The sequence below is a fragment of the Protopterus annectens genome, chromosome 2.part1 (assembly GCF_019279795.1).
Source record: "Protopterus annectens isolate FY-2018-M chromosome 2.part1, PAN1.0, whole genome shotgun sequence".
Taxonomy (NCBI): Eukaryota; Metazoa; Chordata; order Ceratodontiformes; family Protopteridae; genus Protopterus; species Protopterus annectens.
Window position 1 is genome coordinate 68,301,121 of NC_056729.1, and position 15,728 is coordinate 68,316,848.

The 15,728-nt window shown below is 41.8% G+C and overlaps 1 protein-coding gene across 2 annotated transcripts in view; it reads right to left on the reverse strand.

Annotated features, from left to right (window-relative positions):
* Positions 1-2,485: 2,485 nt before the first annotated feature.
* NCAPG2 (non-SMC condensin II complex subunit G2) overlaps positions 2,486-15,728 on the reverse strand; it is a 1,874,483-nt gene continuing 1,861,240 nt past the window's right edge. For both annotated transcript variants that reach the window (XM_044062031.1, XM_044062030.1), the window contains exon 28: positions 2,486-3,156. In XM_044062031.1, the coding sequence (XP_043917966.1) occupies positions 3,105-3,156 (52 nt within the window). In that variant the 3' untranslated portion in view covers positions 2,486-3,104. The remainder of the gene's footprint in view (positions 3,157-15,728) is intronic.

The window sequence follows — 15,728 nt, forward strand, 5'->3', positions numbered from 1 at the left end:
TTTTTCAAGATTCTGGACAACGCTACAGAAAGATGATTAGAATAACCTAATGCAAAAAGGGATTATGGTCTCAACATCAAGGTGCAGTGAGTCAGATGTTAATTTAAGTAGTAGGGTTGATGAAGGAGATGCTGTCCCAGTATGGGTGGGCTTTTGCCCTTCATACAAACAATACCTTACCAGAATTTGTTAAGTGCTGATTTTTGTTAGATGATCTTTTACTTTCTTACTTTGAGATTTTTACAGCAGCATCTCTGTTGTGGGAGACATTACAGCATTACAGCAGCATCTCTGTTGCGGGAGACTTATTACAGCATCAGCTCTATACTTTGCATTATAACAGCTTTTTAGCAGTATCTACCTCAGTGGCAATGACTGTGTTTTTAGAGAACTTCAAGTCTGTGAACTGTGTATATACATCTTAGTGGTGGTGCCTATGCAGCTTAGACTTCCAAAAACTTGATGCATCTTGAGACTCAGCTGGTTTGTTCAGCATTTCCAGTTCTGACCAATTTTCACCTGGAAAAATGCGTAACAAACTGCTGCTCAATAAATAGGGCTCTGGTGTCAAGTCACTGTCTGTATGTCAAGAGATGTAGAGAAATCTGTGTCTGGAGTTTAGGCATTTTATTGCAATCACTTTTTACAGTAATTTAAACAATTCACAATTCTTTAGCATTTTAACAGAAACATTTTACTGGGGTAGATTAATCTGGGAACAAACCCTTGAAGACTAACTTGGGGATTCAGAAAAAACTCCACCCCCTACACTAAAGACTACAGCAAGAAGGCCCTGTTTACACGATATGGTATTTTTTTGCAGATCAACACTTTCTTATGGTAGGTAACACTGCTGGCTCATGCATCAAATTGTGACAAGCACCTTCCCTCGTTAACATTCCCACACACATATACAAACAGTGAAACAAACGTACACTAAATATCCTATACATGTCCATGTGTTGTCAAAACATCCCTGATGTCTCCATTTTCCTAACCTCATAAATCACGGATTACAGTCATTAATGCCAGATGGATGCAACAGAGTTTCAGACTTCATATCCTTCAGTAAAGCTACCAAATCAATAGCTGTTATTTTAGTGACTTTCTAAGTTTATCAGAAGAATAATAAAACTCCACCCCTGATTGTGTGTCTGTGTCCCCCCCCCATAAGTTTTGGCTTTGGCTAGACTATTTGCCCTATGAGGTTGAGGGGTGTGGTTTGCATCCTGTCCTTCCCCACTCATAACGCATGAACTGTTGCAGGCCTTCATAAAGGCAAATATCCTCCTTATAAATGCAACGAAACTCTTGCTATACTAACGTATCAAGTAGTGTACAGGGGAAATGCTGTTTTTTCTAGTGTCAAAGGTGCAGGGTTTGAAGCCTTTTCCCTTTTCCCAATTTTATATGTATTCCCCTGTATCTCTGGTGTCTAATGATGGCACAGAGGACTATTATCCACAGTGGGAGCTGGGAGGGTGCAAGGTCCGATACCATTTTAGTGTCTTTAAGGCACTCTATTGAGAGTATCTTTGATATCAAGTCATCGTCCCACAACACACATCATGATCTTACTTTAAAAAAAGGGCCCTTAGGGCACATTATTAAAGAGTTACACCTTGCGGCTAGTGTTACTCCCCACCTACATCTTGTACCCTTTCAGCCCTGATCTGCTCTCCCTGTTGCCTACAAGCCCCTCCAACCCACATCTTTAGAAATATCCCTAGTGGCTTTATGTCCCCCACCCCAACCACTCTCTGTACCCTTAGTGGCTAGTGGTCTCCATGAATCAATGTTGTACACTTTGCTCATTAGTCTAGGAGTGTGTGGAAGTAAAACAGCCAGTCCAACCCACCAAAACATACACACCTATCCACCCTCTGCCTAACACCTGTACTGCTACCACCAGAGCTAGCTGGCACACATTCACATATGCAGCACTAAACACACACACACACACACACACACACACACACACACACACACACACACACACACACACACTATTACCACTAAACTCCCCAGCAATTACCTCTACAGTGATGTATGAACACAGCATTTTATCAATGTTAACTACAACAAGCAGCCTGGATAAACCATGCTAATTTGCATAGAAGAGTGATGTCTGAATTGCTTGGCTGTGTAAACTACTTACCCCAGGGCATTTCTGGGGGATAGCCTATGGTTAAGCATGATATGTCTCACTATGGAATACCGAATTAGCATCTAGCACAGGTGTGGAGACAGCCCACATCACTGCTGCATGCCTTTGTGCAAATGCATTCTGGTAGGGCTGTCTCTGAATGCAGAAATGTTACCACAAGCTGTACACCTTACAGTAACTCTTCTAAATGTGTGTTTAGGTTTAATATAGCAGTAATTTCCTAAAAGTCATTTGGCTGAAAACTGCTACCCCCCCAATATCTGATATTTTCAGAAATACGAAGTTATAAATGAAATACCTTAAATTAATGACAGACAATGCTTTAAAAATTCTTTTACTGTTGATCTTTGTTTAAATAAGACATGGTTAAATTATATACATTCACACTCACTTTTTTAATAAGCTCCTGCAATATAAACAGTGACTACACAGCTGTACAAATTCCATAATTTTTTTACATAACATCAAATTTTTCTTTCATTTGTGTTACTTTAAATAATGTAATCTTTTTTCCAATAACATAATGAAATCTATAATTTAAAATGCATAGCAAGATTTACATTTTTGTACAATAACAATGCCAATATAATGATATTTATTTGGAAGAAAATGTAGTAAAGTTGTAGACAAGCCTAATTCAAGTGAATTAAGGCCTAATGAATTAGGATTATATTCAAGAGTTTAAAAAATATCTCATAAGAAGTGTACAGTGACTAAAAGGAATGAAAAAATACACTTGTGGCAGACAGTTTCAGTGATCCCACAATCACACAATATAAAATAAAATTAGACGACACCATTCTATCAGTATTTACAACATAACTGCCAACTTTCCAACTTTGTTCTGCTGTCTCATTCTTTTCTTTTCTCCACTTTATTGAAAACAGTTTCCAGATAAAGATGACACAAAAATCATTCCCTTCAGGATGGTGATTGGTTAAGACTGTAAAACTTCATCCAGCAGTTTATCAGAAGATTCATAAAAAAATCTGCAAACAGACAAAGGATTTTAGAATTGTAAAGAACACAAAACAAGACTTTTATTAAATGTTTAGAGTCAACTAATTTGCAGTAGAACACTGTGAGCTAGTCTAAACAAATGTTTAATTTTAAGCTTACAAAAGGTTTTTAAAGGGATCTCTTGTAGAAGATCACCCTTCTGTACACACAAATATAATTAATGATTCATAAAAGGGAAAAAAACAAACAAACCCCCCATAAGTTATGCACTTACCACAATGCTGGAGCCTTTTCATCCAAGTACATCCACTATCACAGATGGTTATACAGTTGCTCCACAGATCTCATCAGGCAATTTGCTAGTGCTCTATGTCTTGAGCTCCTTAAAACTTTCCCATAATCCTCTATGAGCCTCCCCCTCAAATACAGTTTGTTGCCTAATGACCCCCTTATAGGTAATAGGTGTTTACTAGGCTAACGACCACAACGGCCTTTTTAAACCTAGACATGCATCCCAAATCTCTGACAAGTTCTGATACCCTTGATAAATGTAAACACGGGCCTGGGAGATGAACAATTTACAGGTTGCCTGTGTCCATTAGAGATGCAGGTGCCAAACCAGGGATGAATTTCTGGTTTTCCATCCAATTGTCTAAGCTGCACTTGAATTGGGTTAGGGAGGAACAGTGCTTCACATGGATGGGGAGCCTGTTCCATAGACGGGGTAGTCTCTGGGATATATACCTCTCTCTCCAGCAGGTCCTATTTATATCATAGGCAAGGTTTAAAGTCTTTAGAATGGGTAATTCTGGTGCTGTTTGTTTTGTGGATATTCCGGAGGTCCATCAGAGTGCGGTCTGACAATGCCCTGTATGAAAGGCATAGATCTCCTCTCAAAAGCCTGTAGGAGACAGAATATAGGGATAGGGTCTTGAGGCAATCTGTATAGGACATTTATGCCCTGTATTCTTTCAGTGAGGAACCTATGTAGATGTTCCAGTTGTTGGATATGCCTGGTTAGGTACATACCAAAGTGGGCATTGTACTCAATCATAGGTCTGACGAATGCCAAATACAATGGAACAATGACACAATGGAACAATGACTTCCTTGGACTTAGATGCCATGCCTTTGTTTATAAGTTGCGTAACACAGAATGATTTCCTCACCACTGTAGACACATAATGGTCAAAGGCTAGATTACTATTTGTGTATGTCCATAAGTCCCTGACTGCTGGGTCAACTCTAAAGGGTGTGTTGTGAATATGATAGTTACCAGGAATGGATGACTTCCCAAATGATACTATTATGCATTTCTTGGCATTTAGTTTTAGTTCGTGGGTCTGACATCAGTTGTTTGTATGTCAGCCCCTCCTGCAGAACGTGTGTCAGTGTGAGATTCAATAACGGCTCCTAATTTGCAGTCATCTGCGAATTTAGTAAGCCAGAGACCACTGACATTGGCCTTGACTTCTGAGAAGTAAGTAACAAAAGGAGCAGTCCAAGGACTGATCCCTGAGGGACTCCACTTGTGACTGGCCTCTTTGTAGTGGTGGACTCCCCATTTCTAACTTCCTGAGTCCTGTCTCTGAGCCAGTTGACTATCCTCCAGGTGACATACAGGTTTGTATCTAAGCTTCTGAGGTTGTCAACAATGCCCGAGTGGGGTATTGTATCAAATGCTTTGGCCAGGTCATGGTAGGCAATGTGAACGATTCTGCCCTCATCCATTGCTTTGGTGACCTTCTCAAAGAAGTCCAACCAGGTTGAGTAGGCATGACCTGCTTTAACAAAACCAAAGTGGGTTGGTTTCAGTGTCTGGAGGTTTACTACATCTCTATTGATCTTCTCCATGACAATTCTTTCCATGGCTTTACATATAAGACTAGTGAAACTTAGGGGTCTGTAATTTCTAGGGTCTGTAGATGGCCCACCTTTGTGCAGTGGGATGACTGTTGCTGTTCTCCATTCATGAGGCACAAAGCCTGTTTGGAGACTACAGTTAATTAGTAATTCCAGAGGCCCTGACAGGTCATGTTTCATGTTACTTAGAAGGCATCCTGGGATATTGTTGGGGCCCACTGATACAGTGTTTCTGGTCTTAGAGAGAGCATTAAAGACCTTAGTAGGGGGAGTTACATTTGATGGTATTTCCTGAGGGAAGGTTGTGGGGAGAAAGGGGTAAAGTTGGAGCCGAATTTATCAGCCAGGAGGTTTGCTATATCTTCTGGCAAGGTACAGGTGGCTCCATTTACAATGAGCTCTGCATACAATTGTGTATTGCCTTTGAGGTTGTGGACATAGCTTTGGTAGACTATTTGTCCCCGGAGTTGTTTGCTTAGTTTGAGGAGAGTGTTTTTATCCTGTTGGGTGCTGCACCTCCTAATTTTTGCCATGATTTTCTTCCTTCTGTTATACAGCCTATTGATTTTGTGATTCCACCAGCGGGGCTTGTTTTTTGAGTTGGATCTATACTTCTTCCTGGTTGATACAGCTGCCTCTATGCAGCTATTAATATGCTTGTACAGGATTTCTGTGAACAGTTCTGCGTAGACAGCAGTGTTCTCAGGGTCAGGACAGCAGCAAATGAATTCTGAGAACACAAGTGAAAAATGACAAATGGCTGGGGGATGATAAGAGGGATGTTGTATTTGATGGGCTTGGATGAAACATATCCAGCATTATGGTTAAATACATAATTTCAGTTTTCAATGTTATCAGGTCATCAGATAAAACAGATGGAACAGAATCCCAAGCTACTTGAGATATTGGGTGAATCGTGACAGGATACCTCTAAGAACCAAAATGCTAGAGTCAACTCTCGTTGGAGATATGATGCCCAGTTTATAATGTTGGGAAAAGGAGTGCAGGGTAGACCATTTGGCTGCTGTACAAAGTGTCATCAATTGTGGAATTTCTGAAAGGCTGCAAAAGGTCCCATAGATCTTGTGGATTAGGTTTGCTGTTCAGTGCTTTGATGTTGGAAGAGCAAACAAAGGAGATACAGTTTAAAAGCCATCTATACAGTATTTACTTAGAAACTTTGGAGCTCAGTCTGTCAGGAGCAAAGGAACTGCTCTAGGAGCCATACAATTGGTTGTCCTTTCTGAAAGTTTTGTTTATGTACAGGTAAAATCTGACTTGCTTGTGGACGTTTAAAGTGTGTAGCAGACACTTTCCTTTGCTGGAATAATATGGAGCACTGGAAGGTTAATGGAGTGATTAAAATTGTTCTCTTATGACACTTTTGGTTAAAGGATGGATTAGGTCTTAAAGATATTCTGTCCTTATGGAAAATCATACATGGCAAGTAATAGATAAGTCATGTGATTCTGAAATTTGTCTTGCTGATGTAACCGCTACCAGAAAAAGAACTTTGATAAAGGAGTAAGACAGGCCATTGGGAAACAGCTAATACAAATATTATAAAATCAGAGAAAGACCAGCCTTGAATGAGTGCTGGTTATGTTGTCAGCACCAACTAGAAAACTTATTTAATTTGCTTATATATGATTTTTTTTAGTAGCAGGCTTTCTTACCTCCATTAGTACCTGCATGCACAAATTACTAAGAGGTACTAAGATCTCCATCATCTAAGGCATTCAGCTGAAGTTTGTTGGGGTTGGGATGTATCAAACATCCCTGTCCTTGTGTGAGTAGCTCCAGTCTGTGAGGAAGCTTGTGGTAAATGCCTCTGACCAATTCCAAAACAAGGAAGAGAGACCGTTGAATCTTCAAAAGTACCCTTGATATCAGCATAAAGGGTGGAAAAGCATACATGAATATTCCTATCCAAGGAAAAAAGAAAAGTTTTTTTGTTTTCTAGTTCTTCTTGCATGGAGTCCTGGAGCAAACATCTGCCAGCTGATTGTTCAGAGAAGAGGTAAAAGGGTCCACCTTAGGAGCTCCCCACAGATGGATAAAATCTTGGAAGGCTTCTATCTAGTTTCCATTCGTGAGGGTCTGCCTTTTTTCCTGCTCAAGCATGTCTGCTGCACAGTTTTGAACTAAAAGAATACAGGAAGCCTACAGAGTGAACTTGTGCTGTAAAGCTATATCCAATGCTAACATCGCTAGTCTGCAGAGTGTGTAAGACATGGTTTCTCCTTGCTTGTTTATGTACTATATCACTGAGGTATTGTCTCTAACAACCTGAAATGGTCCAGGGGAGTACATGTGATTCAGATAGATGAGTATATTGATAATGGCAAACATCTTTTATATTTATGTGCTCATATCAGTCTTTGAAATCCTAGGTACTTTGCACTTTTATCTCCCTTGACAATGCCCCCAAGCAAAGTCTGAGGTGTCTGTGGTAAATGACTGTTTTGGAGCTATGAGGGGAGAGGGGGAAGCCTGGATTCAGGGATATCTGATGTGTCCACTAAGTGATTTCTCTTTCCAAATCCCAGAATCAGAATCTGAAAAGATAATGGATATTGGTGCTGGGACCAGAGAGATTCCAGATTTCATTCCATCTTTCTCATGTGGAGTCTTGCCAGAGGTATCACGAGAATAATAGATGGCATGAAACCTAGAATCCTGAAGTATTCCCTCACAATGACTGAAGTCTGAGTGAACTTCCTTGAAATAGATCTAAATATAGATCTATTCTTTTCCTGTGAAAAAAAGCTCTTTGCACTGAGGTGTCTAGTAGACACCCAAGAACACAATCCTATGTGATGGAGTCAGAAAAAAAAAGTAAATGCTCTCTTGGAGTCTCAGCTTGCATAGTAGATCTTGACACTCTAAAAAAGACCCTGCAAAAATAAGCAAGTTGTCTAAATATGGAAAAATGCCCCATAGCCTGCAATGTGCTACAAGTGGAGCTAGACACTTCATGCTCACTCTTGAAGAAGTGGGTACCCAAAGGGTAAGGGTGAAAACTGCTAATGCAATCCAGACACACAACCTTAAGATTACCAAAAAAAATAGGAAGAAAGGTTAAGAGGTTCTAAAGTAAAAGCATTATGAACGTGGGCACCATCACAAACTGGTTTAGGAAAGAAAGATCCAGAACTGGCCTCCAGGCATTTATGATTCTTGGCACCAGAAATATTCTTAAACAAAAACCTCTTCCCATCTGGTAAGGAGGAACTGTTTATTTTACTCCCCGAGAAAACAAGTGATGTAGGACAGGAGAGAACAGAGGGGTTTTTGACTGGAAGATGTGGAAAAAAATCCCCGAACAAGAGGGATTTCTTCCCACTGTCATTTTTAACCTTGCTGAATCAGTTTTGGAACCCATTTGCCTGAAACAATGTGTTGCCAAAGAGAGAAATGGAGATTCAGACTTTCTGGAAGGAATAAGCGAAAGCTCCAGTGGGTTTAGGGGAGGGGGTCAAGGTACTTTAGTTATTCTGACTTATTTGGTTATCCTTCGTTCTGGGGGATTCTTGTTTTTTGAAGCCTCCCTGCCATTAAGTGTGTGCTTACCAACATTTTGCTGAGACTGTTTTAATTCTTGCTAAAACTGGACAAGAGAACTGTAAAACCCTTGGAAATGTTAGAGAAGGAGGGATGAAATATCTAAGAGATCCCCTATATCAGCTTACCCTTCCCATCATAATTTTGATAAACTCTGCAGCAAGGGGTCCAAAAATAATCTTTTTTTTAATTCATCTGGGAAATTCTGAGAATGCAGCCAGGCAAACTTGGATGTAGAATACACTCTTTGAATAATAAAGTAGTGACCTGAAAAATGGAAGAAACTAAACTACATAAAGCAGATTTTTATTCACAGGAAGAAATTGCAGATCAAGCATACTTTCACAATTAGTCAACATAAACTTTAACATACAAGTCTTGACAATTCAAAATTCTACAAATTAAAGAAGCATGCAATTTTTCTCAAACTTATAAATTGTTTTACCACACTTGTCAGAAAGCGAGGGATTATAATTAAAATGCTTGGCAGTTGGATTGGCTAAAGCTGTAACTGCTGTGTCAGGTCTGAAAGCAGTGTAGAGAAATTTGAGAGACTGAGAAACCTTGTACATTCTGCTTTATTAAGTGCAGCAGGCTGGCTAAAGTACAGTTGTGTACACTTTTCATAAATATAGATGTTCGAGTGTATTCACTGTTGCAGTCATTACAGTTGGGTTATCCTGCTGGCAGGCTACCTTCAGTCGGCCTGAATTCCAAAGTCTAGGTCCGGCAATGCTTGCTTTCGGCTCTTACCTGACATCAGTGCACCAGGGGTATAAAAGATGCAGCCGATGCCATTTTCTTCAGTTTTTCTTGCCCCAGATGTCAGGTGCCCCCAAAAGGGTAGGCTAAAAATATGCCAATACAACATGCATGAACCAAAATATATTATACCTTCATCTACAAGCAAATACACCACATAGGTTGCATAGATTAGAGAAGTGCAAATAAGTTGCAGCAAAGATATGGGGGATGGTGGGTGGGTAACCTGGACTGCAACAGTGAATACACTCTAACATCTACATTTATGGTAAGTGTACACAACTGTACTATGTTCTTCGTGTTTCACTGTTGCAGTCATTACAGTTGGGTTGAATCCCAAAGCTATGGTTGGGAGGCTGGAGCTAAATAGCATTAGGAGCGGCTATGAGGCCCAGCTGAACTGCAGTGGCAAAGCCTGCCCTGAATTTAGAGTAGAGTGGTAAATGATAGTGCTTTGTAAAGGTGTGCACTGAACTCCAGGTAGCAGCCTCTAAAATGTCTTTGCTTGGTACTCCCCTGAGGAAGGTTGCTGAAGTGGCTGCTGCTCTGGTTGAATGTGGTCTAATGCCCTTAGGCAATGGCTTGCCATGTTGTGAATAGCAGAAACGAATACAGTGGTCTATCCACTTTGAAATAGTCTGCTTTGAGATAGCCTTTCCTTGTGATCCTGCAGCTTATGCCACTAATAGTTGCTCTGTCTTTCTGAAAGCTTTGATTCTGTTGAAGTAGAAGCGTAGCTGTCTGTATGTCCAAAGAATGCAGAATTCTCTCCGCCTTATTCTGTGGGTTTGGATAAAAAGTAGGCAGATGAATAGTTTGGTTAAGGGCCACAATGGACACTACCTTAGGCATAAATGTCTGGTTTGTCCTCAGAAAAACCCTGTCTGGATAAAAAAATGATAAAAGGTTCCACAGCCATGAGTGCCTGTAGCTCTGAGACTCGTCTTGCAGAGGTTATTGCTAGGAGCAGAGCTGTTTTCCAAGATAAAAACTTTATATCAACTGTAGCGGCTGGCTCAAAAGGAGGCAGGGTGAGTTTTTCCAAGACATAATTGAGGTCCCATGCAGGCATTAGTGCTCTCCTTGGAGGCCTTAAGTTTTTGGCTCCTCTGAGGTACTGCCTTAACAAGGGATGAGAAAAGATTGGTGGCTCTGTACTGTAATGAGCAGAAATGGCAGAGGCATGAATTTTAATTGATGAAAAGGATAGGCCTTTGTCCAGCATCTCAGTTAAGTATTGCAAAATCTGAGGAATATTTGGTACAGCTGTGTCAATTCCTTGTGCCTGGTTCCAAGCACAGAATCTCTTCCATTTTCCAGCGTAAGATTTTCTGGTACTAGGCCTTCTGGCCTCCAGAATGTCATCCATTACAGCTTTAGTGAGAGGCGCGCTTTGTATGACTACATTATCCGCCATGCTGCCAGATTTTAGGTCTTTAGTTGGCTGTGCAGGATCCAATTGTTTTGTTGGGATAGTAGATGAGGTATTTGAGGCAAGGTCCAAGCCAGGCATTGAGAGAAGTTCCTTAGGATCGGATACCAGTACTGGCAGGGCCAGTCTGGGGTAATCAGTATCATCTTTGGCTTCCCTTGTCTGGAGTACCTTGGGGAGGAGAGGCAGTGGAAGGAAGGCATATACTGCTAAGCTTTTCCAGCTGAAAGATAGGGCGTCCACTTTCCATGCTTGTCTGTGATAAGTCCTTGTGCAGAATCTTTTTAGATGGAAGTTGTGAGGAGAGGCAAATAGATCTATATCCGGACATCCCCATTTCCTTGTTATCATGCTGAAGACTTGTGGATCCAATTTCCACTTGTGGGGATACATGAGGTTTCTGCTTAGTTAGTCTGCCAGATTATTTATCTTTCCTGGCAGGAATTGTGCCTGCAGATATACTTGGTAAGTCAATGCTGTGTACCACAAAGTCATGGCTAGTCTGCAAAGGGGGTAAGAATGAGTACCTCCCTGCTTGTTTATATACCACATGACTGTGGTGTTGTCTGTCTTTATCAGTAGTTGTCCTGGATGACGTAGGTCCTTGAAGGCTGTCAGGGCATTCTGAACAGCTAGCATCTCTTTTTGATTGATATGTAGATGCATTTGGTTTGTGGACCATGTGCCTTGAATACATCTTCCTGCCATGTGGTCCCCCCAAGCATAATCTGATGCATCCATTGCTAATGTCTGCCTGGCTGGGGGTAAAGTGAATGGCTGTCCCTTGTTCTGGTGACAAGCTTTCGCCCACCATCGAAACTCCTGTTGCAGGCAGGGAATGAGGGTAATTATTGTTTCCAGGCTGTGGCAATGTTGAGTCCAAACACTTTTTAGGTACCACTGAAGTTTCCTCATATGCAGTCTTGCATATGGAATTAGTAGAATGCAGGATGCCATGAAGCCCAAAGCCTGCAGAATTTTTCTTGCAGATAACTGGGCCTTTGCTGCCAACAGGTTGAAATAGGTAGTCTGGCGTGAGATAAGCCATCTAGGCAGTTGTATTTAAGCTTGCACCCAGGAATATTATCTCTTGAGAGGGTACTAGTTTTGATTTCTTTTCGTTGACTGTGTACCCTAGGCCTGTTAGAATTCTCTTTACAAACGTCAGATGCTGTAGTAGAATGTCCTTGTTCTCTGTTTGAATGAGGCAGTTGTCCAAGTAAGGATATATTTGTATTCTTCTTTGTCTGCAGAATGCAATTACTGGTGCCAGGCACTTTGTGAAGACCCTAGGCACAGTAGATAAGCCAAAGGGCAGTGCAGAGAATTGGCAGTGCATTGAGCCAGCTTTGAATCTGAGGTATCTTCTGCATGTTTGTCTGACTGGGACATGCAGGTATGCCTCTTATGTCTAAAGTCACAAGCCAAGCCTTCTTGCCCAGCATGGGCAGAAGTTGCTGTAGAGTCAACATTTTTAATTTTGGTATATCCAGAAATGTGTTTAGAATAGATAGGTCCAGTATTGTTCTCCAGGTCTTGTCCTTTCTTGGTACCAAAAACAGTCTTGAATAAAATCCTTGTCCCTGCTCTTGCTCTGGTACTTGTTGAATGGCCCTCATGTCCATGAGGGATGAGACTTGCATTTGTGCCTCTGCCCATTGATGTTTTGGCAGGTCTGGCCAACCGTTTGTCCTTGGCAGGGTATGGAAGTGAAACTTGTAGCCTTGTGACACTGTCTAGGACCCATTTGTCCTGGGTTATGTGCCAATTTTGAGAAAAAAGTGCTAGTTTTCCCCCTAAATGTGCTGCCAGAAGATAAGTGCTTGGTGAAGGCAGGGGGAAGTCATTGGGACTGTTTCCTGTATGGCTGAGATTTGTCTTCTCCACATTTGGAGGTAGAAGCACCCCATTGTTTAGACCTGTACGAACCTTGGGGCTGGGATCTGCCTCTTCGGCATCTGTATCTGCCCCTTTGTGGTCTGTCTGACACTGGAAAGGACCAATTCTTTGTAGGCCAGTGTCTGTTAAATCTTGGAGGCTGTACCTGTAAGAAATCCTTAACTGTTTGCATAGATTTAGCTTTGTCCTCCACTGATGTCGCCTCCTCCCCAACGTCAGAGCGGCAGGGGTATAAAAGTATCAGCCGACGCCATCTTCCTCAGAGTTTCTTGCCCCAGATGCCAGGTGCCCTCCAAGGAAGGCTAAAAATTAGAAATGGAATAAAAATTTCCAGACATACACAATAGCAATAAACAGATACACCATAACAGATATCCCCAGCTAAGTAAAAAGGGAGGAAAGTGGACCCAATGTACAGAGGGGAAGGAGGGAGGGAAAACCTGACTGCAGTTGCATATCTATCGGACATCTACATTTATGGTAGGTACAAAACTGTACTATGTCCTTCAAGAATGCAACTGCAGTCCTTACATATGGGCTGAATACCATAGTCAAGCTGGGGGTGGGTAGGCTCTAAGATAAGGATGGTGTAGCTAAAATGCCCTGCAGGACTGCTGAAGCAAAGCCTGCTCGGGATCTGGAATATAAACGGAGGTTGTAGTGCTTGGAAAATGTATGCACGGAGCTCCATGTAGCAGCTTCTAGAATGTCCTTTGTAGCCAACCCTCTTAGAAAGGCTGTGGAGGTAGCTGTAGCTCTGGTGGAGTGTGGTCTGACATTGGCTGGCACACCCTTTCCATGGTAGGAATAACAAAATCTGATGCAATGTCCAATCCATTCCGAAATTGTTTGGAAATTGCTTTTCCTTGCACCCCAGGAGCGCAAGCTACAAATAGTTGGTCAGACTTTCTGTTGGCCTTAGTTCTGTCCAAGTAGTAGCGCAGTTGTCTGTGAATGTCCAAAGTGTGCAGCAGTTGTTCCCCTTTATTTTGAGGATTGGGGAAGAAAGTAGGCAGGTGAATTGCTTGGTTTAGAGACACCCTGGAGATCACTTTTGGCATAAAGGAAGGATTGGTTCTTAAAGAAACCCTGTCCTGATGAAAAATGAGGAATGGAGGAACTGCCATGAGGGCCTGTATCTCCGAAACTCTCCTAGCTGAGGTTATTGCCAACAGGAAAACTGTTTTTCAGGAAAGATATTGTAATTCTGCAGATGCTGCTGGCTGAAAGGGAGGAAGAGTTAATTTTTCCAACACGAAATTGAGGTCCCATGCAGGCACTGGTGGTTTTCTGGGAGGCTTGATATTCTTTACCCCTCTTAGAAATTGTCTCAGCAAAGGATGTGAAAACACAGGAGGATCGGTGTTGTATCTTGCTGAAATTGCTGAAGCATGTATTTTTATGGAAGAATATGAAAGTCCATTATGCAGCATCTCTGCCAAGTATTCCAATATCTGTGGAATGTTCATTACTGATGCATCCTGTCCCTTGTTGGTATTCCAGATGCTGAATCTCTTCCATTTGGCCGAATAAGCTTTTCTGGTGGAAGGTCTGCGTGCTTCCAGTAATATCTGTTGAACTTCCTTGGAGAAAGAGATATGCAGGGACATCATGGGACCCTCCAAGCTATCAGGCGCAGAGTTTGCAGGTTTGGATGAACCGTCCTGTAATTGTGCTGAGTCAAGAGTGGAGACCATAGAGGCAGGGTCCACGGTTTGGTGCAAGTTATACTCCTTAGTAGTGGATACCATGGCTGTCTTGGCCAATCTGGAGCTATTAAGATGCCTTTCGGTTGCTCTGCTTTGATCTTCAGTAACACCTTGGTCATCAATGGCAGAGGTGGGAATGCATAGATTTTTTAGAGAGTTCCAGCTGAATGAGAGAGCATCTATTTTCCAGGCTTGTGGATGATGTGATCTCGTGCAGAACTTTTTCAGATGATGATTGAGGTGGGAGGCAAAGAGGTCTACGTCCGGCCTCCCCCATGCAGAAGTTATTTGTGCAAAAATTTCTGGATGCAACATCCATTTGTGTGGATCCAGGATGTTTCTGCTTAGACTGTCCGCTAGAACATTGTCCCTGCCCGGAACAAACTGGGACTGTAGCTGTATGTTCAATTTTAGGGATTTTTCCCAAAGAGTCATTGTTAGTCTGCAAAGGGGGTAAGAATGAGTACCTCCCTGCTTGTTTATGTACCACATAACAGTGGTGTTGTCTGTTCTTATTAGTAGGTGGCCTTGCTGAAGATATTTTCCGAAAGCCTCGATTGCATGCATTACTGCTAACATCTCTTTTTGATTGATGTGCAGATGTACTTCCTGGGGTGTCCATTGCCCTTGAATACATCTGCCCTCCATTTGCGCCCCCCATCCATGGTCTGAGGCATCTGTTGTAATGGTTTGGCTTGTTTGAGGCTTGCTGAAAGGCATACCTTTGTTTGACTGGCTTGCTTGAGCCCACCACAAAAATTCCCTTTGTAGACATGGGATTAGTGGGATAATTGTTTCTAAGTTGTGGTTGTGTTGAGACCATAAACTTTTAGGTACCATTGTAGTTTTCTCATGTGGAATCTTGCCAGTGGAATCAGTAGAATGCAAGATGCCATGAAACCCAGGGCCTGCAGGATTTTCCTTGCAGTCATCTGGGTGAGCTTTGCTAGGCCTTTGAAGTAATGTGGTAGTTGTTCTTGCTTTTCTTCTGTGAGGTAAGCCATTTGAGATTCTGTGTCTAGTTTTGCTCCTAGAAAAGTTATTTGTTGGGATGGCAATAGTTTTGATTTTTGTAAGTTGACTGCGTATCCCAAGGCCTGTAGTAAGTGAATTACATAATTCAAGTTTTTTTGTCAAGGCTTGCTTGCTGTCCGCTTGTATAAGGCAGTCGTCCAGGTAAGGGTATATTTGTATCCCCTGGAGTCTGCAATGTGCAATTACTGATGCCAGGCATTTCGTGAATACTCTGGGCGCAGTAGATAAGCCAAAAGGCAATGCTGAGAATTGATAATGCTCTGACCCTGCAAGAAATCTGAGGTATCTTCTGCAACTGTGTCTGATTGGGACATGCAGGTATGCCTCCTTGAGGTCC